This window comes from Theobroma cacao, chromosome 5 (genome assembly GCF_000208745.1).
Source record: "Theobroma cacao cultivar B97-61/B2 chromosome 5, Criollo_cocoa_genome_V2, whole genome shotgun sequence".
NCBI classification, from domain to species: Eukaryota; Viridiplantae; Streptophyta; class Magnoliopsida; order Malvales; family Malvaceae; genus Theobroma; species Theobroma cacao.
Window position 1 is genome coordinate 38,982,025 of NC_030854.1, and position 24,875 is coordinate 39,006,899.

At 37.4% G+C, this 24,875-nt stretch overlaps 7 protein-coding genes across 9 annotated transcripts; 2 read left to right on the top strand and 5 right to left on the bottom strand.

Annotated features, from left to right (window-relative positions):
• On the bottom strand, positions 29-3,981 carry LOC18600598 (nucleolar complex protein 2 homolog). Its single transcript, XM_007031133.2, has 10 exons — positions 3,653-3,981; positions 3,455-3,526; positions 2,817-3,362; positions 2,146-2,448; positions 1,630-1,959; positions 1,338-1,544; positions 1,070-1,156; positions 810-904; positions 567-716; positions 29-412 (listed from the first exon to the last, which is right to left on the bottom strand). Exons 1-10 carry the CDS (start codon positions 3,743-3,745, stop codon positions 148-150), a joined length of 2,148 nt encoding a protein of 715 aa, XP_007031195.2. The 5' UTR covers positions 3,746-3,981; the 3' UTR covers positions 29-147.
• Positions 4,068-6,589, bottom strand: LOC18600599 (putative pentatricopeptide repeat-containing protein At1g56570). Its single transcript, XM_007031138.2, has 2 exons — positions 5,900-6,589; positions 4,068-5,663 (listed from the first exon to the last, which is right to left on the bottom strand). Exons 1-2 carry the CDS (start codon positions 6,506-6,508, stop codon positions 4,455-4,457), a joined length of 1,818 nt encoding a protein of 605 aa, XP_007031200.2. The 5' UTR covers positions 6,509-6,589; the 3' UTR covers positions 4,068-4,454.
• On the bottom strand, positions 6,836-10,782 carry LOC18600600 (alkaline/neutral invertase A, mitochondrial). Its single transcript, XM_007031139.2, has 6 exons — positions 9,778-10,782; positions 9,147-9,306; positions 8,736-8,947; positions 7,902-8,395; positions 7,671-7,719; positions 6,836-7,489 (listed from the first exon to the last, which is right to left on the bottom strand). Exons 1-6 carry the CDS (start codon positions 10,543-10,545, stop codon positions 7,163-7,165), a joined length of 2,010 nt encoding a protein of 669 aa, XP_007031201.2. The 5' UTR covers positions 10,546-10,782; the 3' UTR covers positions 6,836-7,162.
• Positions 12,476-14,266, top strand: LOC18600601 (psbP domain-containing protein 1, chloroplastic). The gene is made up of 3 exons (XM_007031141.2): positions 12,476-12,670; positions 13,294-13,728; positions 13,862-14,266. The coding sequence occupies exons 1-3, from the start codon at positions 12,557-12,559 to the stop codon at positions 14,081-14,083; spliced, it is 771 nt and encodes a 256-aa protein (XP_007031203.2). The 5' UTR covers positions 12,476-12,556; the 3' UTR covers positions 14,084-14,266.
• LOC18600602 (AP-3 complex subunit mu) lies at positions 14,339-17,119 on the bottom strand. 2 transcript variants are annotated; one of them, XM_007031143.2, is made up of 8 exons: positions 16,963-17,113; positions 16,715-16,814; positions 16,292-16,402; positions 16,113-16,202; positions 15,581-15,828; positions 15,207-15,416; positions 14,905-15,112; positions 14,339-14,766 (listed from the first exon to the last, which is right to left on the bottom strand). In XM_007031143.2, the coding sequence occupies exons 1-8, from the start codon at positions 16,995-16,997 to the stop codon at positions 14,521-14,523; spliced, it is 1,248 nt and encodes a 415-aa protein (XP_007031205.2). In that variant the 5' UTR covers positions 16,998-17,113; the 3' UTR covers positions 14,339-14,520. The 2 variants fall into 2 exon arrangements, with proteins under 2 accessions (XP_007031205.2, XP_007031206.2); XM_007031144.2 differs by lacking the exon at positions 15,207-15,416 and having other exon boundaries at positions 16,963-17,119.
• On the bottom strand, positions 17,594-20,006 carry LOC18600603 (Golgi apparatus membrane protein-like protein ECHIDNA). Its single transcript, XM_007031145.2, has 6 exons — positions 19,722-20,006; positions 19,231-19,287; positions 18,934-19,137; positions 18,788-18,847; positions 18,576-18,702; positions 17,594-17,975 (listed from the first exon to the last, which is right to left on the bottom strand). The coding sequence occupies exons 1-6, from the start codon at positions 19,734-19,736 to the stop codon at positions 17,887-17,889; spliced, it is 552 nt and encodes a 183-aa protein (XP_007031207.1). The 5' UTR covers positions 19,737-20,006; the 3' UTR covers positions 17,594-17,886.
• LOC18600604 (chloroplast stem-loop binding protein of 41 kDa b, chloroplastic) lies at positions 20,689-24,192 on the top strand. Of its 2 annotated transcripts, XM_007031147.2 has the most exons (10): positions 20,689-20,854; positions 21,246-21,380; positions 21,485-21,571; positions 21,690-21,780; positions 21,895-21,949; positions 22,250-22,310; positions 22,478-22,699; positions 22,938-23,054; positions 23,155-23,244; positions 23,843-24,192. In XM_007031147.2, the coding sequence occupies exons 1-10, from the start codon at positions 20,753-20,755 to the stop codon at positions 24,020-24,022; spliced, it is 1,140 nt and encodes a 379-aa protein (XP_007031209.2). In that variant the 5' UTR covers positions 20,689-20,752; the 3' UTR covers positions 24,023-24,192. The 2 variants fall into 2 exon arrangements, with proteins under 2 accessions (XP_007031209.2, XP_017977763.1); XM_018122274.1 differs by having other exon boundaries at positions 21,690-21,949.

Genomic DNA, 24,875 nt, shown 5'->3' on the forward strand with positions numbered 1-24,875 from the left:
GTATCAATAGGTACGTAAACAGAAGAAATTCAGTAATATATAAATTAATGGAAAAATCAATAAGCCATAATCAAAAAGAGATTAAAAACAAGAATCAAATAACCAACACATACAAGGACCATAGGAATGGTCAATGACAAGGTTTCCTCAACCAGATCTCCTTCTCTTCTTTGATTTATTTGAATGAGATCTTACATTCTTCTTTGACATATTCTTTGGTTTTTGCTTCTTGCTCTGCTGTCTGCTGCCCGGCTGCTCTTCACTGTCATCTTCCTCAGTAGATGGGGAGTCACTCAAAGATGCATCTTCATCTGAACTAAGTACTAAGTCTTCCACAATATCTTCATCTACCTCTTGTTCCATCTTTCTCTTCTTTTTCTTCTTCTTCTCCTCCTCTTTAGGAAGCTTGGCCCTGTTGGACGACAATGGTTTCAGAAAGAAAAAACAAAATACACAATCATGGATAGGAAAGAAATTGAGTGCACGAGTGCATGTATATCTTTTTGCACAAATGTGCGTGTGAGAGAGAGAGGGGGAGGAAGAGATGTAAATATGACGATCCATACTTGATATCACCTCCAGGTAACCAGGAGGAACTAAAAACAGAAGCACCGTCCTCATCCTCATCCTTGTTCCTGATATCATCTTCTTCATCACTAGCTGGTATCCGATCAAGCTTACTCCCAAAGACAGCAGACTTTTCACCCACGAGAACACTGAAAATACATGCATGCTACGTAAACTAGGTGTCTTTAACACAATTACAATATATATAGGGATGCACTCAATGAAAGAGCAAGATCATAAACCTGGATTCCATCATTGAATCATTTCTTTGTTGTGCTCTTTGGCGCAGAGTTACGACATATTGTGAAAGAGGACTAGTCCCCACCTTCTTTTCATCCTATGATCAACAAAAAGCTTAGTAAATCTTCATGATACCAAATCTATGTAAACTGAAGCTGTCAACGGATCACAAGCTTAAACATCATCATGCAGCTCACAAGCTTAAATAGGATAAAGGCAAGAGCATACAATGGAAAAATTAAGAAATAATAATTCCACAGACCTCAAGAAAAGAAGTTGCTGCTTGATCATTTGGTAGAAATGTAATTGACGCACGCCTTTTATTAGTAAACTCAGTATTAGCCTCAATCTGATGTGAAAGACATGACACAATCAGTAGCATGCACCCCAAAAATTAGCAACATGTAAAGAAGCATGCTTATAAATAACAGATTCACAAACCTAACGTGGAATTCTTTTTCCATAAATCCAATTTTGAGACATCTCCAGCACATGGAGGACACATATGCTAATCAATCTAAAGGATGTACCTGACGAATAAGATGCCTCATTTCTTTGCGGAATCTTTCAACTTTAGTAGATTTGCAGAAGGAACGCAACCTCTGAGCTGGAATAAAAGACAATTCAAAGAAAGCAACAGAATAGCTCCATTGAGCTAAATGTTCAGCAAGCTCTTCAACCACAGAAATTACACATGCCTCCTGAAAGGCTCGTGTCTTCAGAATGGGCTTGCTTACCTGAAACAGAAAATTGTCTAATTTTACACAGGAATAGAGCTGCTTTCTATAAATTGGAATAAAATAAACCATGTTTCAAAAATACCTTCAGTGTCGTACGCAAATCAACAGCTTTGCCAACACCACCAGTGGGAGGTCTATTTAATTCTTTCATCTCCAGCATGTCCAAAAGAAGCATAGAAACAGGAATAAAATTACCAGTAGACGCAGCAATCCGGTTGAGCATTCTAACACACCTCAATCTGAGCGAAAAATATCGAGCAGTTGGAACTAGACGGGCAACCCCAGATATAATTTGGGTCAATGGATAAGCAAGGGGTTTAAAATCAGCTTCTGAGCTGTAGGCACAAATAGCTCCAGTCCAAAGTTCAAGACAGTTCATAAACTTCCACTCATAAACCTTTCGGAATGCTTCCTGCAATTTGAGACATGGGCATTGTTCAGGCAAAACAAAAACGGAACAAACACCAAAAAACTGCAAAAAAGAAAATGGGTTGCACATGATCTTCCACTATATCACAAGATTTAGACTCAAAGACACAGATGATAAATAATTAATTACAGAAGTAAACTTTTATAAGCAAAAAAGTGTGAATAATGCCTTAGTTTTCATATTGAGTGCATCCCGCAGAAGCATTGCCAATTGTCGGATGAAAACAAATGCATGTTGATATGCAGTTGGAAGGTCCACTCGAATAAGTTCTATGACACAATTGGCAAGAAACTGGATGTGCTGCAATTTTACTGCATTCATGAAGTGGCAGTTCAAAACATAGGCCTTGTATATCCCTCTGATACATTCATCTAGGCAATCAGATCCTAGGCGAACGCAAAGATCTCTAAGAAATAGAAAGGAGACAACAGGCAGAGCACCGCCTCCTGTACCCCAAAAGTGAAGTGCGACCTGGAAAAAAGAGAGGAAAATCTTATATCTTACTTACCACATTATTTAAAACAAAAAAAAAAAATACCAATTAAGGAACAAGCAGTCACTGCAATCACTACCAACTCATGACCATGTTCTATATTCCTCAAACATTGAAAGACAATATTCTCCAGATAGGAACAAATTAAACCTCGAATGATCCTAACTGATAAACTAATTTCATACACACAGGCTATAGAAAGTACAAAAGGATTCCACATTCCAACTGCTAATGTTGCTGGTTCAAGACTGCAGGTCCACGACCACAAGTGGACCATAAACAAGCAATAACTGCAAAAAAATAATTGACTTCGAAAAAAAAAAATTCTATATAGCTTCCTCCATACCTTAATGTATTTCCTCAAAAGGCTTGGAAAAGCAGCCAAAAATATAGATGAATATTGGAGACGCCGTAAAGTGAATGATATCATTTTCGTGTCAGTCATTTGGTTCAAAACGTGTAAGGCATTTCCAAGATATGACTTCACTAAGTGGTTGTAGCTCTTCCATTGTTTTGTATTCATTAGCTCATTTATGGTCTCTTTCTTTCCACCAGAAGCAGGAAGTTTCAACAATTTGCGGAGAACTCTATCCATTTCAGATAGTGTAAACAACATTATCTTGTTAAATACACTGCTGGACATGACACTAAACTTTGCTGATGAGTCGTTCCCAGTATCATCACCGTAGTGACAAGCAGTCCTGAAAGCTCTCATAAGAGAACGAACCGCACTTAGTTTTCCATCCTCTCGAATTGAATTACACCAAGAATCAACCATTGCAGTAGTTACAACATTTTTGGACGGTTTCTCCCCCTCCTCAGCGATACCATGCTCATGAGTCTCATCGCCCAACTGGGTTTCTGGATCTTCCATGTCAACATCAACGTCATCCTACAAAAGATTGAAACAATTGAAATTGCACCTGTAATTTATGCAGCCATTTGAAACAAACAAAAACCTTGAACATAATTTTCGTAACTTACATCAATATCCTCATCATCAAACGTAAGAAGGTCTTTGCCATGTTGTTGCAAATACTGATAGAACTCTGGGTCCTGTAAAACCAATAAAAGAAAAGATAAAATCTTTCGCAATGAGCCAAAGAAAGATAGAAAGAAGAAGAATTTAAGACAAAAATCCAGAAACCCAAAACATAAAAAACATAGAACAAAAGAAGAAACCTTTTTCTGAAGCCTTTCAAGCTGCTCTTTATGTTCTTTAGCTGCACTCTGAGATATTGACATTGTTTTACTTTTCTTGCCCTTTTCTCCCATTTCATCTAACACCAAAAAGTTGAAACCTTTACTGCTTGCGAGCTTGACTAACTCGACGCCGGTGTTTGGGTGTTTTGCCGGTGGCGAGAAAGATTACCCACCGGCTTTTTTATGCTCCGGCTGGGCTACTCTGTTGGCTTAGGGCTTTTCTTTTCTTTTTTTATGTGGGGGTAAAGGCCTTTAGGGTTTAAGGGGGTGTCTGATTTTCCACTTTTAACCCCATAAACCGGTTTCAATGGCCACGTGGCGTTTGCCCATTTAAGTTGAAATATGCTTAGTTCGGGCCTGAGATTGAAGTAAGTACAAAGTCCTTAACTTCATATGTTCATCAAGTAAAAATTTGCACTTGATGGAATCAGAATCCATTATTGAATCAAAATGGAAGATCATATATTTCTTCCAGATAGTATTGGTACAAGATGAATCACTATTTCCTTAGCAATTTGTTGAAAAAATGGTTCCAAGGGAGTACAAAATTTTGGTCTCCAATTCAGTTTCCAAGCCAGTTGTGGTTCAGTCTCCTTTCTTTCAGCAGTAGTTTCTTGGTTTCCTTCTCTTTCCTGGATTTAAGCTCAGCACAAATGGCCCTCTTCTCCAGAAAGAATCCTGCTGCAAAGGAAAATTTTCAAAGCTTACAATTCTACCCAACATAGGGGTATTCACATAGAACCAGATAATCATTCAGGATAACAAGCTCTTCTACTGCTCTTCAAGTCCCATCTTCAGGATCATGAATCAAACAATCTAAATCAGGCATATATCCAGCTTCTTTCATATGTACAATCAGCAACTCTAAAACCTCATACACCCACTCTGTGCGAGACCCAACCTTATCACCAACAACAAAGCTGTAAACCTGATTTCTTACCTCAATCCAGCTCCTCCCTGCCTCTTTTCTACTCCCTGTCCTTCTCATCAGCTTTCTCATTCTTGCAAATTCCCCCCACTTGCCCTCAGCAGCATAGATGTTTGACAACATCACATAAGCCCCCACCTTATTTGGCCTCAAATCCAATACCTTCAAAGCTGCTAATTTGCCCAAATTTGGGAGCTTATGTGCCTTACAAGCACCAAGAAGTGCACCCCAAACAGATTCATCAGGCTTAAATGGCATGCTCCCGATCAGTTGATAAGCCTCCTCAACTCTCCCAGCACGGCCTAGCAAATCGACAACACACCCATAAATCTCCTGATTAGGGGTAATGTTATAATTACTCATTGATTCAAAACACCTCAAGCCTTCATCTACAAGTCCGGCATGGCTGCAAGCACTCAGAACTGCCATAAAAACTATCCTGTCAGGTCTAATTCCAGACCTGACCATCTCATCAAACAACTCAACAGCCTGTTTCCCGTATCCATGTGCCCCATAACCAATCATCATAGAAGTCCAAGAGACCAAATTTCTTTCAGACATTTCACTAAAAATTTTGCGTGAGTCAGCTATGCTTCCACACTTGGCATACATGTCAATTAGGGCATTAGCCAGCACCAAGTTCCCTTGGAGACCTCTGCGAACAATGCCTCCATGAACCTGTTGCCCGCAATTTAAAACTGCTAAATTTGCACAGGCAGCAGTAATACTGGTAAATGTGAAGCTATTTGGACTAAAACCCTCTGATTCCATTTGTGAGAATACATTCAAGGACTCTTTAGAATCTTGTCTTTCATAACCAGCAATCAAGGTGTTCCATGTGATCAAATTTTTTTCAGTCATCTCACGGAAGTATTCATTTGCCTCAGATAAAAAACCACACCTACAATACATGTCTAGTATAGAATTCATGACAGGAAGATTAGAACCAAGCCCGTTTTTAATGATGGCTGCATGTATTTGCCTGCCAAAAGTATGTGAGCCTATTGTAGCACAAGCTCTAACCGCAATTGAAAAACTATGGGGATTCAACTCTGCTTCCTCCTGTTCACCAAAGAATGAAAAAACATTAACCAAAATAATTTCATGGCATACTAATTCAAACCCAAAATAATATGGTTGTTTGACATGACCGAGAGAGCACATTTGTATATACAATAAATGCTGGATAACATACAATCTTGAGAACTGAAACTACCAAGGTAAATTATAAAATGTCTAATACTACATATAAAACAAGGGAAGTTTCCATAATATCATGCTTGTTTTGAACGACATACCAGTAGCATTTCTCTGAAGACTTGAAGTCCACCATAGCCATCACCTCTATGAGTGTATCCAGTGATCAAAGTAGTCCAAGTGACCATATTTTTCTCCTTCATATCTCTAAAAACCGAGCATGCATCCTCCATGCTAACACAACACGTAGCATACATGTCCATAAGTGCATTATCAACGTACAAAGAACCCTCCAAGCCATGCTTTACAGCCACCCCATGAACCAAACCTCCACAGGCAAGACATTGCATGGATTTGCAAGCCTTCAACACACTAGATAAGGTAAAAGCATTGGGTTTCACCCCATTATTTACCATCTCGCAAAACACAGTCCAGGCATGGACTTGATGGTCGCATGAAGTGTAGCCAGCAATCATGGCCGTCCACATAACCACGTCTCTATCAGGCATTTCATCGAACAGCACACGTGCATCGTTAATCAAGCCCTTCTCAAAGAAGGACTTGATGACGTTTGTGGCTAATATGGCAGGCCCTTTGGCTCCTTTGGATAGGTTGGTATAGGGTATCTTTGTCCAGGTAGAGTGGCTTTGGACCCATTGAAGGGAGTAGTGTTTGATGGTAAATGGAGCTATTTTCCTAGCAGTGTACATTATCTAGTAACCATAGACCGCAAGGCTTCTTGTTCTATTAGTGTTTGAATCATTTTGTCACGAGTTGCACTATGTGGTCTTGCCAAGTGCCAACACCTATGTGGATCTTATATATTGATCTTTTAATTTATTAAATATGAAGAAAAATAAATAATTAAATACAAGGAAAAACAAATAATTTAAACAACAAGATAAACGTAAAAATATCTCCATAACATATTGATTCTTTAATTTATAAATACAAAAAAAAACTATTAATTTTAGTAGCACGATAAACCCAAAGATAGCCAATAGTTAGAACTCGTAACTTCTATCTTAAAGCCAATATAGGGAAGAAAAATGAATATGTTGCTGTACTGCCTTCTGATAATGAAAATTGTTAAACAATATACAGTGCAATAACCCTGGGACAAGCCATGATATATAAGTTCAGGCTCTGTTGATCCCACCCATTTACATTTTCAATGCCTATCAACTTCTCTGGTTGATCCAACAAATAACACGTGTAACTATACTACACTAGTCTGTACTACAAACCTGTATGTTGAACTTTTTAAGGTTTGAAAATTGCTTATCAGACTCTTATTACACTACCCTATAACTCCTGGCTGTACAGTTCAAAGGCTCTCTTGCCTTCAAAAGAATGGTTTTCAATTACACAAGTATCTGAGATTTAGCAGCACCACGAGAGCATTTCTTCCGGCCGCTTTTGCTAAGTGCACAAACACAGATCTCAAGAAGCTCATAGTCCTCCTCCCAGAACAACAAGGAAGCCATCTCTGGATTCTCCAACATCAATCTTGAGGTCAGGAAACCAGCAATGGTCCATGTCTGGTAAAGTCGAGATTGCTTTCCAATAAACTTCCCGGCTCGGGTGTCATAATATTCAGGCCAACGATCTATTGCAAGCCTTTTCTCTGCCAAAGAAACTGCCTTCTGGGCTAGTTCTAATCTGCCCATCTTGATGCATGCCAAAGTAAACTGAAAGAGTAATATAAGATTTAGATTGAGTTTAACTGCATGAAATAATTCAAGGTATTCAAACACGCCTCACACGGCAAAGATGCATTTTTAAAACAAAACCAAATATTAAGTCATCTCCAAAAGATTAGAGACCATTCTTGACAAAGGCCATGCCAAACTCCATGAAAATTCAACTTACCTGCCAAAGAAGTGTTGGCCAAGATCCACCATTATGATAGGACCAAGGGCTGCACAAGTTCATTAAGCACACAGTGTCAGTAGATAATACATTAAAAGATATCTAGTTATATATATATAAAGAGAGAGAGAGAGAGAGAGAGAGAGTCTATCANATATCTAGTTATATATATATAAAGAGAGAGAGAGAGAGAGAGAGAGAGAGTCTTCATAATAAGGCCAAGGCGCTCACGTATTCTTCGGGTCACAGCCAGTAATTATGCGCCACTCCTCATTCTCCACTGCAGGATAGCATATCTTGAGAGGCATTTGCCCCACAATATCATCCCATTTGGCTTCGATTAAATTCAGAATAGCTTCATTCTGTTTTGGAGTACCCAGTGATGAAACAACGGACCAGAGATTCCCAAGCGTGAAGAACCTAAAATCCATGTGAGCTGGCTGTAGATTGCCAAGTAGATACCCACCTTCTCCAGGTATCCAGTCCATAAGCCATGAAGGAATTTGTTCGGGATAAATATTGAACTTGTTGATAGCATCCAAGGAGTACTCTTCAGTTTTATAACGGTAAATCTCATTGATTTTTTTCATGTCAACCCAATAATATTCTCTGATGTGGAATGATAGTGCACTGAGTCTATTGTTGATGGCCCTCACCAAATTCTTTGAACCATCATTTACTGTGAGCATCTCACGAGAGCAACGTAGAGCAGCATAAAACAAAGCCTGTAGATCAAGCATGTGACCGGTTAAGGGAACCAAAGATTAAGCAGGCAAAATAAAACCGAAATAAGAGACAACAATTTCAACAGAGCCAGACAAACGCCTCTGTTATAAAATGAGGCAGGGTCCAACACCTTGTGGGAAGAGAGATAACGAGCAAGAAATCAAAAACGATTATGGTCTACAAAATTAGTATAGCATCCTTTTATGAGGTAACAGAGATAAAATGGCAACCTAACTCATTGAAATTAGGTCACATCTAATACATTTAACAGCAATGCAAAGCAACTTTGTTTGATGTTGTTGTTGGGAAATTTGAAAAATTTCAAACAAATGAACTCACTTGGATCTCAAGGGGATGACCATGAATACCCATCCTTCTGTCTATCATGCAGGATCCATCGGTGACTAACAGAGACGGAAACATATCAAATCCATCAGCTAAACACAAATTGAGGATTAGTTTTATTCCTGTTTGAACATCCACTCTCTCTTGCAATGCATAATCACCAGTGATCTTCCCGTATGCCCTCAACAATATAATCCACCACAATCCTATCAACAAAGTCAGTTCAATAAACTCAGCCACTTTTATCTGATAGTTCTTGTAGAGCAAGAACTTTAAAAAAAAAAAATCACTTCTGAAGAAGCAGAGGCACATGAAAATTGCTAAGCATGAACAGCTCAGCATCCTCATTTCCTAAAACTAGCAAGCTGTTGTAGTAAAAGGTCGACAAAGTTGCAATATACTAACCAGAGTCCACTGGTGCAACACGACCAATAGCTGACTCACCAAAATCCGGATCTAGCACTTCCTCAAACTTATTATCATCAAGAGGTACAGTTCTAACCTTAAAGCTCGCCGGCATCAAACCCTGTCCGGGACTATAGCAGTCAACAGTTTTCTCCCAACTCTAGACCCAAAACAACATAAAGGTTTGTCAAGTACCAAATAGATAATTTTGCCAGTCTGATCAGTAGAAAGGTTAATCTACATAGCAAAACACACAAAAACCTCCGCATTGCATGTGGATGTGTCTCAAGCTCCCAGCATATGCAAAAGAGGTATCAAATTGAGCTCAAACAAGGAATCTAAAGGCACGATATACTGTCTTTATGGTGAATATGTGCATTGCATTTGTTTCACACGAGGTGAAGAAAGATTCTCCTTAATGGGCGCATGAAACATGCATTAAGAACTTTAAAGAAGAACATGAAAAGAAAAAAGGAATCTAGCTACGTCCAAAAAAAATTAAGAAAAACATGTCTTGAATTGCTTAACAGACAGTTAGAAAAACCATTGAAACTGAAACATCCTAGGATGAACTTTCCTAGCATTTGATTTTTCATAACATTAAGGAGAATATGCACAAATATATATATACCTGCAACTGCAAGGTATGGAGGAGAAAATTCTTGACAATCTCTCCTTCACCTTTAAGCAAGAAAGCCAAAGCCGAAGGCAAAAAATCACGAATGAAAACCTGATCATAATTCAAAGGCAGCTTATCAGCCGGATCATTTGCAGCCACTGTACCAACAGGGGTTCCACAATATGTTACAACTGCACCTCTCAACAAATCCCATGCCTCCTTTTCGATGTCGATCTCAACTGAAATTCCAGCTTTTCCCTCCTCCAAACCCACCCTAATATTATTCACGTTGTTTTCATCTTCAGTGAGAGGGACTTGATCTCCTCCTACAATGCTCTCATCCTTGTCAATCCTTTCAACAACAAGTGGCTTCACATTAATGCCGTCTTGCACAAAAATTCTCTCGAAATTCTTGTCGTTTACGCGGGTTTCAACCGATGTTGAGAGATCCCTTACCCTCGATGCTACCCTGGCTTCAACAGAGACACGGTAAGGCCTTGAAACCGCCCTGGGTTGGGCAAAACCTGAACTTGGTAAGCAATACAACCTCTGGGTATTGTTGAGAATGCGTTGAAAGCCTAAGAATCGAGAAGGGTAGGCGTGGAATTGAGAGTTTTGATTGAATATCAACAGAATAGCCTTGCTCTTGCAGGTAAGCTTTTCTTCACAGCAAGGGGGATTAAACGAATACCTGAGCCCCAAAAACGATGCGTTTCTGAGGCTCAGGACCCTCGAAGGAAGCTTCATGGTGGATTTGCTGAGGATATTGATGGCGTTCATAATCAACGACTGAAACTACAACGATATGGACATAGAGAAGAACAAAGCACGAATTCCTTCTTCCTTCTTCCTTCTTCTTTCTTCTATGAAAGGGATTGAAAACTAACGATGGGGTTCTTATCCTTTCCTTTTCTGGAGGACATGAGATTCCGAGACACAGATTTCTGTCCTTGCTTGACAGGTGAGAATGGTCTCCCAAGTCATGGAAGAAGACACAGAGAAACAGAACAGGATGAAACGAAACCCACAGGAAAACGATTTCTATATATATTAGGCCTCCCCATTGCTATTTTCCTTCTTTTCTTTTTTTTATTTATTTCCAATAAACAAAAATTATCTTGAAATATCTTTACTTTTTGTAATTCTCAACAAAATCACAAAGACATTTTTATCAAAAATTTTTAGCCATAAATTTCTGATCTATTTTTATTTTATTTATTTATTTATTCAGACTTTTTACCAAAGATTTTAGTATGATGTCCAAAATTAAAAATCCCTTTTTTATTAATCTATTTTTGGAAATATTGCGCTTATCTATGCCCCAAATAGAAAACGATTAGAGCACGTGACCGGTTTGCTCGGAAAAAATCAATATCTCAAAAGTAGAGGAAGATAATGTTGGTGACGTGTATACAATTAAGACACACAATTTGGTATATTAAATACATCATATTTTATTTAATTCATATATAATATATTTATTTATTTTTTGTTAATTACATTATTATGTCAATTATATAATATGATTTGCTTTATTTGTTCCGTAAATATATCAATAAATCACATTCTATATGCGTTTATAAATTTTAAATTTTAATCCGTTTATAATTACATCATATTATAATTGTTAATATTTTAAATAAAGATGACGACACCGAAAAAAATCGACTCCTTTTCCTGTACCTCATGGAAAAATATTTACATTTTTTCCACCATTTAAATTTTGCCAAGTGTCATTTGAAAATGGTCTGAGGTTGCATCGGTGCGGACTTTTTCTTGCTTCGCCTCATCAACCAGCAATGACAAGTGTACAATATGGGAAGATGCCACGTGGAACATTGAATAGGGAAAATTTGAACTTTTGTTGACTAAAGTAGATTTGCCACGGTGGCAACTAAAGCACAGCCAAGTGTGCAAAAAGGGCAGACGGACAAATTGGAATGGATAGGTTTGATCCCACCATCACGAATTTCAATTCTTACGTGTCAATGATGGACTCCCATTTGGCATTTTGTGATGTACTTGTCCTAATCCTTTTGCACACGTGTAATTCATGTGAATTTTATGTTTACTAGCAATGGCACTAAATGATTGATTTTGTTAATATTTTTATTTTTTTAAGCATATACTAAATCCGATCTTTTTGTTGTAATCAAGTTCAAATCAAATAATTTATTTTCTCTTGATTTTGAAAAAAGTGTTAAAATCTCATTTTTGATTTATTTTTAACAAATTTTTGAATTGATTTGTGTAGAGATAAACATTTAGTCAATTCAATTAATTTCATTTTACAATTTTAAGAATCGAATTAATCAAACCCTCATAATAAATAATCAAAATCAATCAAATTATAATAAAAATAAAATATAATGAAAACCAATTTTTTTCGATAAATCCAATCAGTTATTTTGGTTTCAATAAGTTATTTTTGATTAATAAGATTTATATGTATTAAAATATATTATTAATAATTGATTTTTTGATTAATTTGATTGTAGATTTAATCATAAAAAATAGATCCAAATAATTGAATAATTTATTGTTCTTAACCGATTAATATTAACATAATAAAAGTAATTCAAATTAAGCGAATTTAATTAATTTTGATCAATTATTTCAAATTGAGGAACCAAAGAAAAGATGTTGAACCGAATAACACTGTGATATCCAATTTAATGATTGAACCATTCGTGAACTGCCACGTATGTATCACAGTGTTATTGACCCACATCTGATCTACGCCAAACTCTATCCTTTCGTTCCCGCTGCCAGTCATGCGCGCTATCGGAAAATGGCTACCATACTTGACTCGCTCTTACCCCCGAGTCGACCCACCCTTCCAACTCGCCTTTCTACGCCATTCCCTTCTTCTTCTTCTTGTATCAGCACTCGCAAAACCCAAAAGGTAAACCATTTCCACACTGGTCCCTCCCCCCACCATTGTCATTAGTCTCATTGCTTTTGTAATTTCTTTCATTTCGTTGATAAATTTTTAGCTACTGATGTGTTTGGCTATGTAAATTTCCGACTTTTTTAGCGTTTAAATGTAGAGAATACATGAAAAAGAGTGAAAAGAAAGCATCTTTGAGTTGTTTTGCCGGGTGGGTCATTGTAGGAATCTTAGGTATGTTTAAAAGAAGAGAACATTCAGTGTAGTCATATGATAGAAGATTAGTTTAAGAAAGAGAAAATTCCTTTGTGATTATTGCACTTGGAAAGGAGGGGGGTAGGAGATAGGTTGTGTTGGATAGGGACAAAAAGGCATCAATTTTGATTTTGATGAGGTGACTGATTAGGAAAAGTACGCCCCATTTCCTTTTGAGATGTTGAATTATGCAGTTTCTCAGGCAAATGTTCTTGGTTCTCTTTTCGGTTACAAACTCACACATTCACACTGCTTTCAAATGCAGATGGAAATGGTTCTAGGCTTGTGCATGTGCTGAGCAATTTTTGTTGTTATCAAATGCTTAGCATTTTCACCATCAGTTCCCATGACAATATTTTTTCTTTTTTCTATTATATAATCAGACTAAAGCTTTTGCACTCCCAAGGAGGAATGCAATGGCCTTGATCTTGTCAAGTTGTATCTTCTCAGAAGTTGGTTTGCATGATTTTGCATTTGCTCAACCATCTGTTGGGTTAAGGGAATACATAGATACGTTTGATGGCTATTCATTCAAGTACCCTCAGAACTGGATTCAAGTTCGAGGTGCTGGAGCAGATATATTCTTCAGGGACCCTTATGTTCTTGATGAAAATCTCTCTGTGGAGATGTCCTCCCCTTCATCCTCCAGGTATAAGACTGTTGAAGACTTGGGTCCTCCACAAGAAGCTGGAAAGAAAGTGCTGAAGCAGTACTTGACAGAGTTCATGTCAACAAGGCTTGGTGTGAGGCGTGAATCAAATATTCTTTCCACATCCTCAAGAGTTGCTGATGATGGGAAGCTATATTATCAAGTTGAGGTGAGTCAGTTTGTGTTGGAAGTAGGTAATATCAAACTAGGTTCTACTGAGGGAGGTGACTACCATCTTTTCATCACACATAATCTGCAGTTTCCTTTCTCTGATTATATGTATTGAATTCTGTTTTCCTTAGGTAAACATAAAGTCATATGCAAACACCAATGAACTGGCTGTTATGCCACAAGATAGAGTTCCTCGATTGGAATGGAACCGGCGCTACCTTTCAGTTCTTGGAGTTGAAAACAATAGGTTGTATGAGTTGAGATTACAAACACCAGAAAATGTATTTGTAGAAGAAGAAAATGATCTGCGCCAAGTCATGGATTCTTTTAGGGTAAACAAGGTGACTAGCTGATCAGTTCTTTTGACTTAAGGATTTTCCATGGGATAAGGTGTTTATTCTTGTTTTGTTACACTTTCTGTCATTTTTTTTGCAAAACAAGTAAACATTTTGCAACCTTTGATTGTAGTCTAACAATGTTGTTGAATCTGTCTATCATTTCCCCGATTCATTGTACTGGAGCTATTTCTCATTGTAGCAGTTGTATATCCTTTCAATCTTCTTGTCCATGTTGATGGCTCCTCAAAATATCATATTCAGAAGCACAAAAAGAAATCATTAAGTCCTTATAGTGCTAAAGAAAAAGGACTTTTGACAGTATGAGTTCCCATTTCATATGAAATACAGCAGTTTCTGAATTAGCAACAATGAAGTAATTGCAGCAATTGAGCCGCATCAGAACACTGATAAACAAGCCCCTCAACAACTCATCTTGATAAAAATATTCAAAATTATGACCTCACTTCAAATTCCCCTGCTCGTGTCAGAGCTCTGAAACCTTTGTACAGACGATTTGGTACAGTCCTTAGATCCAGTTTATCTATTTGCAAGCCAGATAGGGCAACACCCATAATCCTAAAACCCACTCGAAATGTGGGAAAAACATGAAGCCGATCCAATTCTGACTCAAGCACTAATGTGCCAGACAATGATGGAGCTTTATCCTTTGGAATCCGATTAATTGACCAAGAGCAGATCTGCAGAGGCATGTCAAAAACAAATAATGAGATACAGCTCTAGATGATCTGCTATTAGTGTCTACCAATTGTACTGATCACTGTCATGTGCTAAATCGATGTATAAGTTTCATGTCAAGTTCAGAAAGTAGTTGATACCTTGTTGCTGAGGATGTTTACAGTTCCATGATTTGAAGTCAAATCAGCCGATAAAATGCAAGGAGGTAGTTGAAACTGCACAGTTATTGAGTCGATTGTCTTTCCAGGATCATTTCTTATGCCAACCAACACATTAACACGGCATTTCCCAGCATCTGATGTTAGCTGTGGCTTTACGTATATGGGAGTACTCTTCAACTTTTTAACTCTACATAGAAGTGAGAATATTTTTCAGTTAATTTTCAGCGACCTTCAGCTGAAGATTACCAGAAGGTACAATGTATGAGACAGAGAGAGAGAACCTATAACTCATTAGCTTAAACTCTCCGTCAGGAGGTACAAATGACAAAATTTGATGGGATTCCCAAGGTCGAAAGCGAACACAGGGATGAAATCTCACATCATCCAGAATGGATGGGTTTGCAAAAGAAAGTGTCAAATCCGGAAGACCTGAGAGATGGGAGTTTACTTGAACTTCACCGTAGATTTCACATTTGACCAACACCCCATCCCTAACCAGTACATGCAAAAGAAAATAGCTCAAGACTTTGAGTATAAAACCATGCAATATATATAAACAAGAGAGACTTTCAACTATTGCACATTAACTTATAACCTAAACTGGAAAGACCAATGTTAATATGAAGGAAACTTTTAGCCAGATCAGAGAATTGACCTGTTTATAACTGCGTCCATTTCTTCAACAAGATCAACATAAACTTCATTGTTTGCATATTTTGGATCTGCTGCCCTCCATGGAACGCAAGACCCTGTTGCACCAGGAAGGGTATCACTTACATTGGAACTATTACCAGTCACCACGCTCAAAACTTTGCTGACAATATTTGGTGGAGCTATCATCTCTCTCAGAATGTTTGGTTCAGTTGTGAGAGGGAAGCCATTGTCTATCATCTCATCCAGAAGCTGCAACAAGTATGCTGGTTCAGTTCAATTTGAGCAACATTTGGGAGTTCATGAATCATGAGCACATTTCACCCAGTGATAAACAGGCACATAGAAGAAACAGACCATAATTTGACAGACTACTTTGCTGTGCATTAGACAATAATTTTCCTAGTCCCATAGGTGAATGCTACAATTAAAGTTCACATAAATTCATCTTAGCAATGCATCTACTTGAAAGACCAAGCCACTTCGATTGCCTTCTGCAAAATTCCAAAAAGCACATAACAGATAGTTACAAATACCTCATAAACAATTACAAAGTTATCTTTTATCACATCTTCATTCAGGCCACCAAGATAATCTGAGAGGACATCCGCTACTCTGCAGAGGAACTAGAATTCAAGTGGTTAAATGTCAAGAACTTCAATTTGTTCAATGCATACACAAACACAACAAAGGTTTATAACTCTAACATATTTACCTCAATTCCCATCAAAGGTGGCATTTCAACTTGGGTGCAAGCTAAAAAGGTAATCCCCTCTCGAACAACTTGGAAAAGATAGTGAGTTGGTGAAGCAATCACTGGCTGTGACTAATAAACAAATAGCAATCCAAGATTAAAAATGTGAGAAGAAAATCCAAAACAAGGAAACCAACTAAACCAACTGGACTGATTTACCAAAGAAATATAGAGAAGAGTAGAGGGTATTGAACGTAGCTAGAAATTGGAAAATAAAATAAACCCAGAGATCAAACTTGTATAAAAAAAATGAAGATTGTAAAGAAACAAGCATAGGAAGCTGAATTGGCTATAAAACTGGAAAACAAAGAAGACCCAGGAATTGAAAAGTGAACAAATTTGTAGGTAATAGGGAAAATTAATGAGAAATAGCAAATAGGATACCTTGAAAGCGTCACCTTGAGAAATAGCATGATCCCAAAACCAATCACATATTGATCTGTCAACGCGATGCCCTGTTAGCTGTTTCTCTAGCATCACCTCTCTGCCATACACAAAGATCCATGGCAAATTATATATTCAATCTCACTTTTATTTTTTTTTTCATTTAATTGCAACCCAAATGCAACTGAAGTTGAAAGATCGAAGGAAGTTGAAAGGAAGAAGCTTTGAATTGAAAAGCTCTTACGTACCCAGAATCCGATAGGAGAAATATACACTGCAACATGTCTGGATGTCTCTGCCCCCTGTCTCTCTTTGTTTCCAGCAAGTAAGCAATTCTGTATTATCCCCAGCTGAACCCGGGTATGATAGGAAGCAATTTTTATTACTACTTGCTATTATTACAGTGCAGTATTTATCAGATTCCTTTCAGTTTTTACTTTGGGATTATATTTTACTGTTTGAAAAGCCATTTCTTTTCTTAAGTAAAGTTTTTTTTTCTCTTTTAAGAGAAAAGATCTGCCTTTATTCTTTTTTCTGCTGAAGAGAAAAACTGAAAAACATTCTCTACGAATTTTATATGATAATGTAAAATTAAGTCCACACTGTTGTCTGTTTTTTTCTTAATTATAGAATGGAGCGGCTGGTGTCTGGTTTATCTTCTTAAAAAGGGCTACCAGGAACAGAACATAAATTCTCACTGTCTTTATCAAGTTCATGTTTGAACAAGTGACAATTCGAGTTAATCCAATTGCTCATAGTTCACCTGCATAGATTTGTTCCATTGGCAGCATTCAACCATTTAATTTACGATATGATCACAGAGAGAGAGAGAGAGAATGGAAAATGTTGTTAGCATCTTTGATACCTAGGGAGGAGAAGTTGAAAGAATTGAAATCAATAACAAAACATCCCAGTGAAGAATGTGAGTCATGAATACAGGCCAGTAAAAATGTACTTAGTAAGTGAAAGATGATTGTTTGTAACAGACTTCTTCTCTGAGCGATTCATTATACAAAGCATTATAGGTACCATAAAATACATTTGATTTGTAACCCCAGTTCACAAAAATGGGCAATTCAAATACTAGTCGTTTTGTATGTGCCAGACTTCTCAACATCTCCTCTACAAGTGCATTTCTTCCATCTCATTCTTGTATTTTCCTATCGAATTTTTCAGACAACGCTAAATGCTGATTGTATAGTGGAAGAAACTCTCGAAGCGATGGTCTGGGAGGCAAACTGTTGAATCTGCTTCTTGGCATCTGAAAGGAGGACCAAACAATATCTTATTGTTAATTTACAGAGTGAAAAGGAAGCTTAAATCCAGGCAGAAAGGAAACAACTTAATTAGGGATGGAAACATTGCAAATTCTGTTGCATCCTAAATCCCAATTTTCCCAATACTTTACCCACAGTGGGCCTCATGGTGCAAACTTTGAACTCAACACCTATAATCTTAATAATCTTTTAAAAAATTGAGATCATCATGTTATCCATAGGAAAAGTTATCATAATTTGCTCAAGGAAACAATATCCAAAGTACAAGCCACAACAAGCTATCTAGACATCCAAAATATACCATCGTGAACCTATCTTGCATCACAAACAATGGACATAGACTTGGAACATCTTGTCTCAACTTAAACTTGTCTTGACATCATAAACTATTTTAGATTAGTCATAATTAACTTATTAATCAGCATTCCATTTCCTTGTCTCAATGTCATGGCAATACCTATAAATTTTAGTGAAAAAGCAACATTCAAGAATTCCAGAATGAATAAAATAGCTAGACTAAGGCAAAAAGTTATACTAGATATCACATTGAACCAAGCATTGTTTATCATAATTATCAAACAAACCTTTGCGACATTTGGTGAAGCCAACAATATTTGCAATGCTGAGAGTCAAACAAACTCCAACAACAAGGAGATAATCAGCTTGAAACCTTATGAGAGAGAATATTCCAAGCACAATCCAAGCAACCGCCTGATAAATTAAATAATGAAGTAAGGACTTTGATCATTTGAGACATAACTATATCAGTATATACTAAGGCAAGGGATAGACTTACTGAAAGGTAAAGGGTCCACCAAAACAGCCATGAATCCTTCTTGTTCATCCGGGACAATGACTAAAGTAGACAACAACAACAACTGAGAGACTTGGTAATGTTATATCACAGAGTATATATATGGTTTGATCAAGGGAAACACTCACCTCTTGATCAAGACATTCAAATCTCCACACACTCTCACCAAGATCATTAATTTCATTCCACCACCTCAAACCAACTAATATACGTCCACTAACATTCTTAACCACCCAAAAATCAAGAGCAGAAAGAAGAACAGTCACCACAAAAATTACCACAAAGTTGTCGAAAAAGAGAGCAGAAAGGATGTAAAAGGCCAATGCTCCAGCCTGCAGGCAACAAGATACTAAACATCAGCACTGAATTGGGCATATAAATCAGATTCACCAGATCAAGAAGATTCAACGCACAAAACAATTTACCTTGAAGAGAACATGAAAGAAACACGTCTTGGGGTTGGCATAATTTTCACCTGGAGGCTGCAAAAAGGAGTAAATTTAGATCATCAGAAAGACTCAAACAAGCACTCTAAGCCCCATATATACAGTTGGCTATTAGTAACATTTCTGTCAAATCTTCATGTTCCAAACAATTATACAAGGCCAATAAACACTGACAAGTCCATTTAAGCCTCTCCAATTCAGTATCTTTGTTCAACCAAATTATTGAAGCAACGGAAAGTTGAAATTGTTGCAGGCCAAAGTTCGATCTTGGGATCTACTTTGAACAATCAAGAATTGTTTACCAAAATTGATTTACAAATGGTCAGGTTTTTTCTGCTTTATCATCAACCAAATAAAAGAGTATGCTTCAATAATCGAAGCACCCCCAGAAGACTCAGATCTACCGTAAATCTGATAAACTATCAAAAACAGAAAAAGAGAAAGGAAGAAAGAGAGATGGATCAAATCACCTGACTAAAATCCATTCTGGGAAGTTGCAAGAGTTTGATGGGCTTCCAAATTTCGGCTGAATTTGCAGGGATTCAATATAAAAATTGAATCTTTTCCTTGTTAGAGACCAAAGAGAGATTTGGCTTTTTACAGGGAAACCTTTTCTTGCTTCTGTTTTGGTATTCTTTGTAGATCCAGCTAAAATAAGGTTAATTTATGAAAGGAGGTCCCTAATGTATGAGGAATTACTAAGATTTACCCCTCTCAATACTCTACTCTTCTATTTACCAACCACCCAATGGAAAAGCTTATCTACTAGTCTTTATTTATATTTATTTTATTATTTTCTCCATTTAATATAAAAATACATTTTTATTTTATTATGAAAAATTGAATTCAGATTATCATATAGTAATTCATCATTTATTCCAATTGTGGCATGCATCTCAATATTTGTTCATGTATTTTTATTGAAGGGGATGGTATATGAATGAGTAGTTTTCTTCTCGCAAAAGATTTGCCAAAATTATCATTTAAACTTAATTTATAAGGACAAAAACATTGTATTTGTCATTAAAATGATTGATGATTCTTCCTAATGGCATTCAAGACAAGATGGGTTTTCTTTTTTGGGCTTAGGGTCATGGGGCAAGAACATTGGCTTTGACCATGAGTTTAGTTTACCATCTGGCCTCAAGTCCTTGAGCTTGGACTCCGGGACTGCCCAGAGTTGAGACACAAGAAAGGTCTTTAGCCCAAAACCAAAAGTGTTGAGTTGGGGTCATTTGTCTTTGTGCTGTGTCCCTTTGTCTTGCAATGCAACGTAAGGATTGTGGGGGTGATACTCCAACTGAATGAAAGGCTGTGGATGTAACCAAAGTGAGGTGGGACATTGTCTTATCCTGATGGTTTGTCAGAATGAGAGAGGGCCAGAGAACAAAAGCTGAATTATACCAATATATTTCAAATTTCAGTTACAACTTACAACCGCAATCTCTCAAAAAAAAAAAAAAAAAACAAGGGAAGAAAGGTTCGGAGAGAGGCAGGCAGCATGTCGAAGCTGGTGGTGTTGCAGCCCACAAAGCAGCCTTCCATCCCCCTCCTCCCTTCCTCTCTCTCTGACTTCAGTGGCACAAAACTCTGTCAAATTCAGGTCCTTTCTCTTTCTCTCTTTCTGATTAAGAAACATGCTTATAACCAAACTGGAGGGACTTGCAATCTGTTTATAGCCTAGCTAGTTAGTTGTATTCTATGCATATTGGAATTGTTTTAGAGCATTTGGTGTCTCTTTTTTCATATAAGGTTGCCAGGAACAAGACTGATTGGATTAACCTATGATTTTTGTATTATACAACATTCTTTGTCTGAGTCATTACTTGCTATCCTGGAACATACAGAAGACAAATTGCTGCCTGAACAATGGATCTTTGCAGAGCTATATAGCAATATAGCTTAGTAACAACTACTCTCTTGTTCTTTTCATTTCGAGGGCGCAAACAAGATCTATTTCTTGACATTTAATAGTTTTCTATGCCTGGTTGCAGTACAAAAGAAAGGTATGGCAGCCAAAAGGAGCATTGCATGTTGCAGCAGCTAGCACCAAGAAAATTCTTGTAATGGGAGGCACCCGGTTCATTGGTATATTTTTGTCAAGACTCCTTGTGAAAGAGGGACATCAGGTATTAATGTTCTTTCATGACATTCTTTTTCTTTGCCTGTTGCATTTTTTATTCTATTTACAGCTGTTTGCATCAGGTATTAATGAAGGCTAATCCTTTGGCAGGTTACTTTGTTTACCAGAGGTAAAGCGCCAATTACCCAACAATTGCCTGGTGAACCAGACAGTGAGTACTCCGATTTCAAATCCAAGGTATTGTCACTCACTGATAATATGCCTTAAAAAAAGTTTCAAAATTATGCTCTGTGTAGAGAGTCTGCTTCTCAACTGCACTGGTGTTTTAATTTCCTTTCTAATCCTGATTTGCTAGATCTTGCATTTGAAAGGAGATAGAAAGGACTTTGAATTTGTGAAATCCAGTCTCTCTGCTGAAGGTTTCGATGTGGTCTATGATATAAATGGTAATGTAGATTTTTATTTGTCCACTCTTTCCACTGGGATAGAACTGTTCATCAATATATCACAAAACATACTTTTTGTTTCAAGTAGAGAATATTTCTTGCTACAATTTTCAGGACGAGAGGCAGATGAAGTTGAACCCATACTGGATGCACTCCCAAATCTAGAACAGTAAGCCCTAAAACCAGTCCATTGAAATAGATATTACTAGTTATAATGTACTATCAAAAGAATAATTGCTTAAATTGAAGAAACGGCTCTATGACTGTATAAAATTCGCTACCAGGGATTGATTTATTGTTTGTCAGCAACTAAAAGGATCAGTTTATATGCCTACAAAATGGGGTCGACCTGTTAATCAGTTCAAGAAGTTTCAATGTCTTAAATTATGATACACTCAGAAACTATACCATATTCTTCATACCTGGTAACCGCTGTTTTATAAAGTTCTGAAGTTCTGCTAATTCTCAGGTACATATACTGCTCCTCAGCTGGTGTCTACCTCAAATCTGATCTTTTACCACATTGTGAGGTAGGATTGTGAATTGCAGTTAATGTTTCTATTGACCTGTACTTTACTGGTCAATTCAGGATGCCAGATTTTAATGCAATGTGATGATAAAGAGGGGAAAAAACCTTCATAAAATTCTCTCTCTCTCTCTTCCATACTCTTCTAATATGTTGGTGCCCTGGTGATAGACTGATGCTGTTGATCCAAAGAGTAGGCACAAGGGAAAGCTTAACACAGAGAACTTACTGGCTTCCAGGGGTGTTAATTGGACTTCTTTAAGGCCAGTCTACATATATGGACCTTTGAATTACAATCCTGTTGAAGAATGGTTCTTTCACCGTCTGAAAGCAGGTCGCCCTATTCCAATTCCCAACTCTGGAGTACAAATAACCCAACTTGGTCATGTAAAGGTTAGTGAAACTGCAAGCATGCTGGTCACCGCGTAATTTGTAGTTAGATGGCACATGGATTCTTATATCTGTTTCAGAAAAGTCATATATCTATCTAGTTCTCCAAGTTACTTCTGGTGCACGTAGCCAAAATCTAATATATTTGTTCTATAAAGTTTCTGTCTGATAAGCAATTTATATTATTTTTATCCCTTGCAATATCGAGTGAGAATGATGTAACATAGTCATGGAACTCCAGGACTTGGCCAAGGCTTTCATCCAGGTTCTTGGTAATGAAAAAGCCAGCAAGCAGGTATTCAACATTTCGGGAGAAAAGTATGTCACTTTTGATGGATTAGCAAGGGCATGTGCCAAGGTAATTCTAAACAGATATTTTTGCTGAATTGTTAAGAATACATGACAATAGATTGAAGTCCAATGAATACTACTTACTGAATTTGTTGTTCTCCACCCAGGCTGCTGGATTTCCTGAGCCTGAGATTGTTCACTACAACCCCAAGGAGTTTGACTTCGGTAAAAAGAAGGCATTCCCATTCCGTGATCAGGCAAGTCTTGACAGAAATTTCGTTCACATAACTTCTAGAAAAGTACCGCAAATAAATTAATTTAAGCCTTTGCATGAAAAGGAAATTGAAAGAATAAGGCTCCATTTGACCGGATGGAGTTTATGTTCCTGCAGAAACGTCAACTCGTGTGAGATCAGCTTGTTTGAAAATTTCTTCTGGCGAACCATTCTCAGATATGCCTGTTTTTCTAATTTACCAAATGGCAAATTTTCTACCTGCATTGTTACAAGAGTAGAGACTTTTCATTGCAAATATCTCGCCATAGTCACAGCAGAAACTGTTTAACTTTTTTTTTTCCTAAAAAGAATAGACCCCAGGCCGCAACTTTCTTTTGAAACAGTGGTGACTTGACAGAACCAGCTTCTTTGTCCGTTATAGTTATAACGGCAAAGTCGGCTGCCAGGTTTACATCAGAGTTCTACTAGGTTTACATTTTCCTAAGAGTGGTAGATCCTCCAAGTGTTGTGAAATTCCTGATAGATTTAGCTTCTCAATAAGAAAGGCTGCAGAACAAGTTACATTGAGGAACTAGTTTTAATAACATCATCATCACCTTGCCCATTTTCCTGTTCTGCAGCATTTCTTTGCATCAATTGAAAAGGCAAAGCACGTGCTCGGATGGGAACCTGAGTTTGACCTGGTGGAAGGACTTGCAGACTCGTATAACCTAGATTTTGGCAGGGGAACATACAGGAAGGAGGCTGATTTCTCAACCGATGACATGATTCTTGGCAAAAGCCTTGTGCTCCAGTCATAGGATTATTCATCTCATCGCTGTATAAAATTTTGCCTTGTCATTTTCTCCGTTAAGTTTCCCCTCAAGTTCATATAGAAAATGTTTGAATGATATTGTTTTCCATCAATTTGGAATGTGGAATTGTAGCAATCCAAGTTGTATCAGTTCTTTTCTGGCAACTAAGGCTATCATTTTCGGAGCGTAATAAAATTAATACTAATCTTATCTCATCCAAAATTTATCAGCACAACTTCAAACTTCAAAGTTTGAATGTTCTTCTTCAGCAGATAAGTTCACAGGTACTGAATTTCCACAACATGGGTGGAATGGACTTTTCTTTTGCCATAGTCTTAACAGATACGTACCATCTTTATCAGTCCTACTGCAGCAAAGCTTTGGCAGACTTGATCTCTAGTGACTGGTGCTTATTTCTTTTCATAATTTTTGTTCATGGACGAGCTTGTAGAGCTCCAAAGGCCTTGTTAAGTCCAAAAAGGTGAATGGCCTGCTCTTAAACAATCTAATCCTGACAGGTTGCCATCCACGTTCCCAACACCAACAAACAGAGGAAGCCAAGAATTAATACCTACCACTCACAGGTTAGCACAAATCAATGATCTCTTGACAGATTGCCCATGAAATAAATGTTTGATAGGGAGAATCTACCAGTTACAAAACAAAGGGAAGTCTAATCTAATCTTAACCACACACTACCTTGTGAAGGAAGAAAAGAATTCATAGGGGGAAAAAGTGGTGACAGATTAGTGGCTGAACTTAAGCAAAAGAAATCCCCAGAAATCTTGGGAAGCTTGACCCTTGCTATCTTTATATTATCCTTTAATTTTCCTTTATGCTTGAACAAATCAAAAGAAAT

Bases quoted from the DNA above. Each gene is read 5' to 3' on its own strand.
- LOC18600598 (XM_007031133.2), bottom strand. From the start codon at position 3,745: ATGGGAGAAAAGGGCAAGAAAAGTAAAACAATGTCAATATCTCAGAGT. The intron at 3,527-3,652 runs GTTTCTTCTTTT...TTGGTTTTACAG, and splicing joins TTGAAAGGCTTCAGAAAAAG to GACCCAGAGTTCTATCAGTA. The intron at 413-566 runs GTATGGATCGTC...GTCGTCCAACAG, and splicing joins TTACCTGGAGGTGATATCAA to GGCCAAGCTTCCTAAAGAGG.
- LOC18600599 (XM_007031138.2), bottom strand. From the start codon at position 6,508: ATGTACACTGCTAGGAAAATAGCTCCATTTACCATCAAACACTACTCC. The intron at 5,664-5,899 runs GTATGTCGTTCA...TTTGGTGAACAG, and splicing joins TCTTCAGAGAAATGCTACTG to GAGGAAGCAGAGTTGAATCC.
- LOC18600600 (XM_007031139.2), bottom strand. From the start codon at position 10,545: ATGAACGCCATCAATATCCTCAGCAAATCCACCATGAAGCTTCCTTCG. The intron at 8,396-8,735 runs GTGAGTTCATTT...CTTGATCTACAG, and splicing joins GTCATCCCCTTGAGATCCAA to GCTTTGTTTTATGCTGCTCT. The intron at 7,720-7,901 runs GTGAGCGCCTTG...GAACTTGTGCAG, and splicing joins GGCTGTGACCCGAAGAATAC to CCCTTGGTCCTATCATAATG.
- LOC18600601 (XM_007031141.2), top strand. From the start codon at position 12,557: ATGGCTACCATACTTGACTCGCTCTTACCCCCGAGTCGACCCACCCTT. The intron at 12,671-13,293 runs GTAAACCATTTC...TTATATAATCAG, and splicing joins GCACTCGCAAAACCCAAAAG to ACTAAAGCTTTTGCACTCCC. The intron at 13,729-13,861 runs GTGAGTCAGTTT...TGTTTTCCTTAG, and splicing joins AGCTATATTATCAAGTTGAG to GTAAACATAAAGTCATATGC.
- LOC18600602 (XM_007031143.2), bottom strand. From the start codon at position 16,997: ATGTTGCAGTGTATATTTCTCCTATCGGATTCTGG. The intron at 16,403-16,714 runs GTATCCTATTTG...TTTGTTTATTAG, and splicing joins CTCAAGGTGACGCTTTCAAG to TCACAGCCAGTGATTGCTTC. The intron at 15,829-16,112 runs GTATTTGTAACT...TACTTGTTGCAG, and splicing joins ACTTTGTAATTGTTTATGAG to CTTCTGGATGAGATGATAGA.
- LOC18600603 (XM_007031145.2), bottom strand. The intron at 18,848-18,933 runs GTGAGTGTTTCC...TGTCTACTTTAG, and splicing joins TTGAATGTCTTGATCAAGAG to TCATTGTCCCGGATGAACAA. The intron at 17,976-18,575 runs GTTTGTTTGATA...TCCTCCTTTCAG, and splicing joins CTTCACCAAATGTCGCAAAG to ATGCCAAGAAGCAGATTCAA.
- LOC18600604 (XM_018122274.1), top strand. From the start codon at position 20,753: ATGTCGAAGCTGGTGGTGTTGCAGCCCACAAAGCAGCCTTCCATCCCC. The intron at 21,950-22,249 runs GTAAGCCCTAAA...GCTAATTCTCAG, and splicing joins GCACTCCCAAATCTAGAACA to GTACATATACTGCTCCTCAG. The intron at 22,700-22,937 runs GTTAGTGAAACT...ATGGAACTCCAG, and splicing joins CCCAACTTGGTCATGTAAAG to GACTTGGCCAAGGCTTTCAT.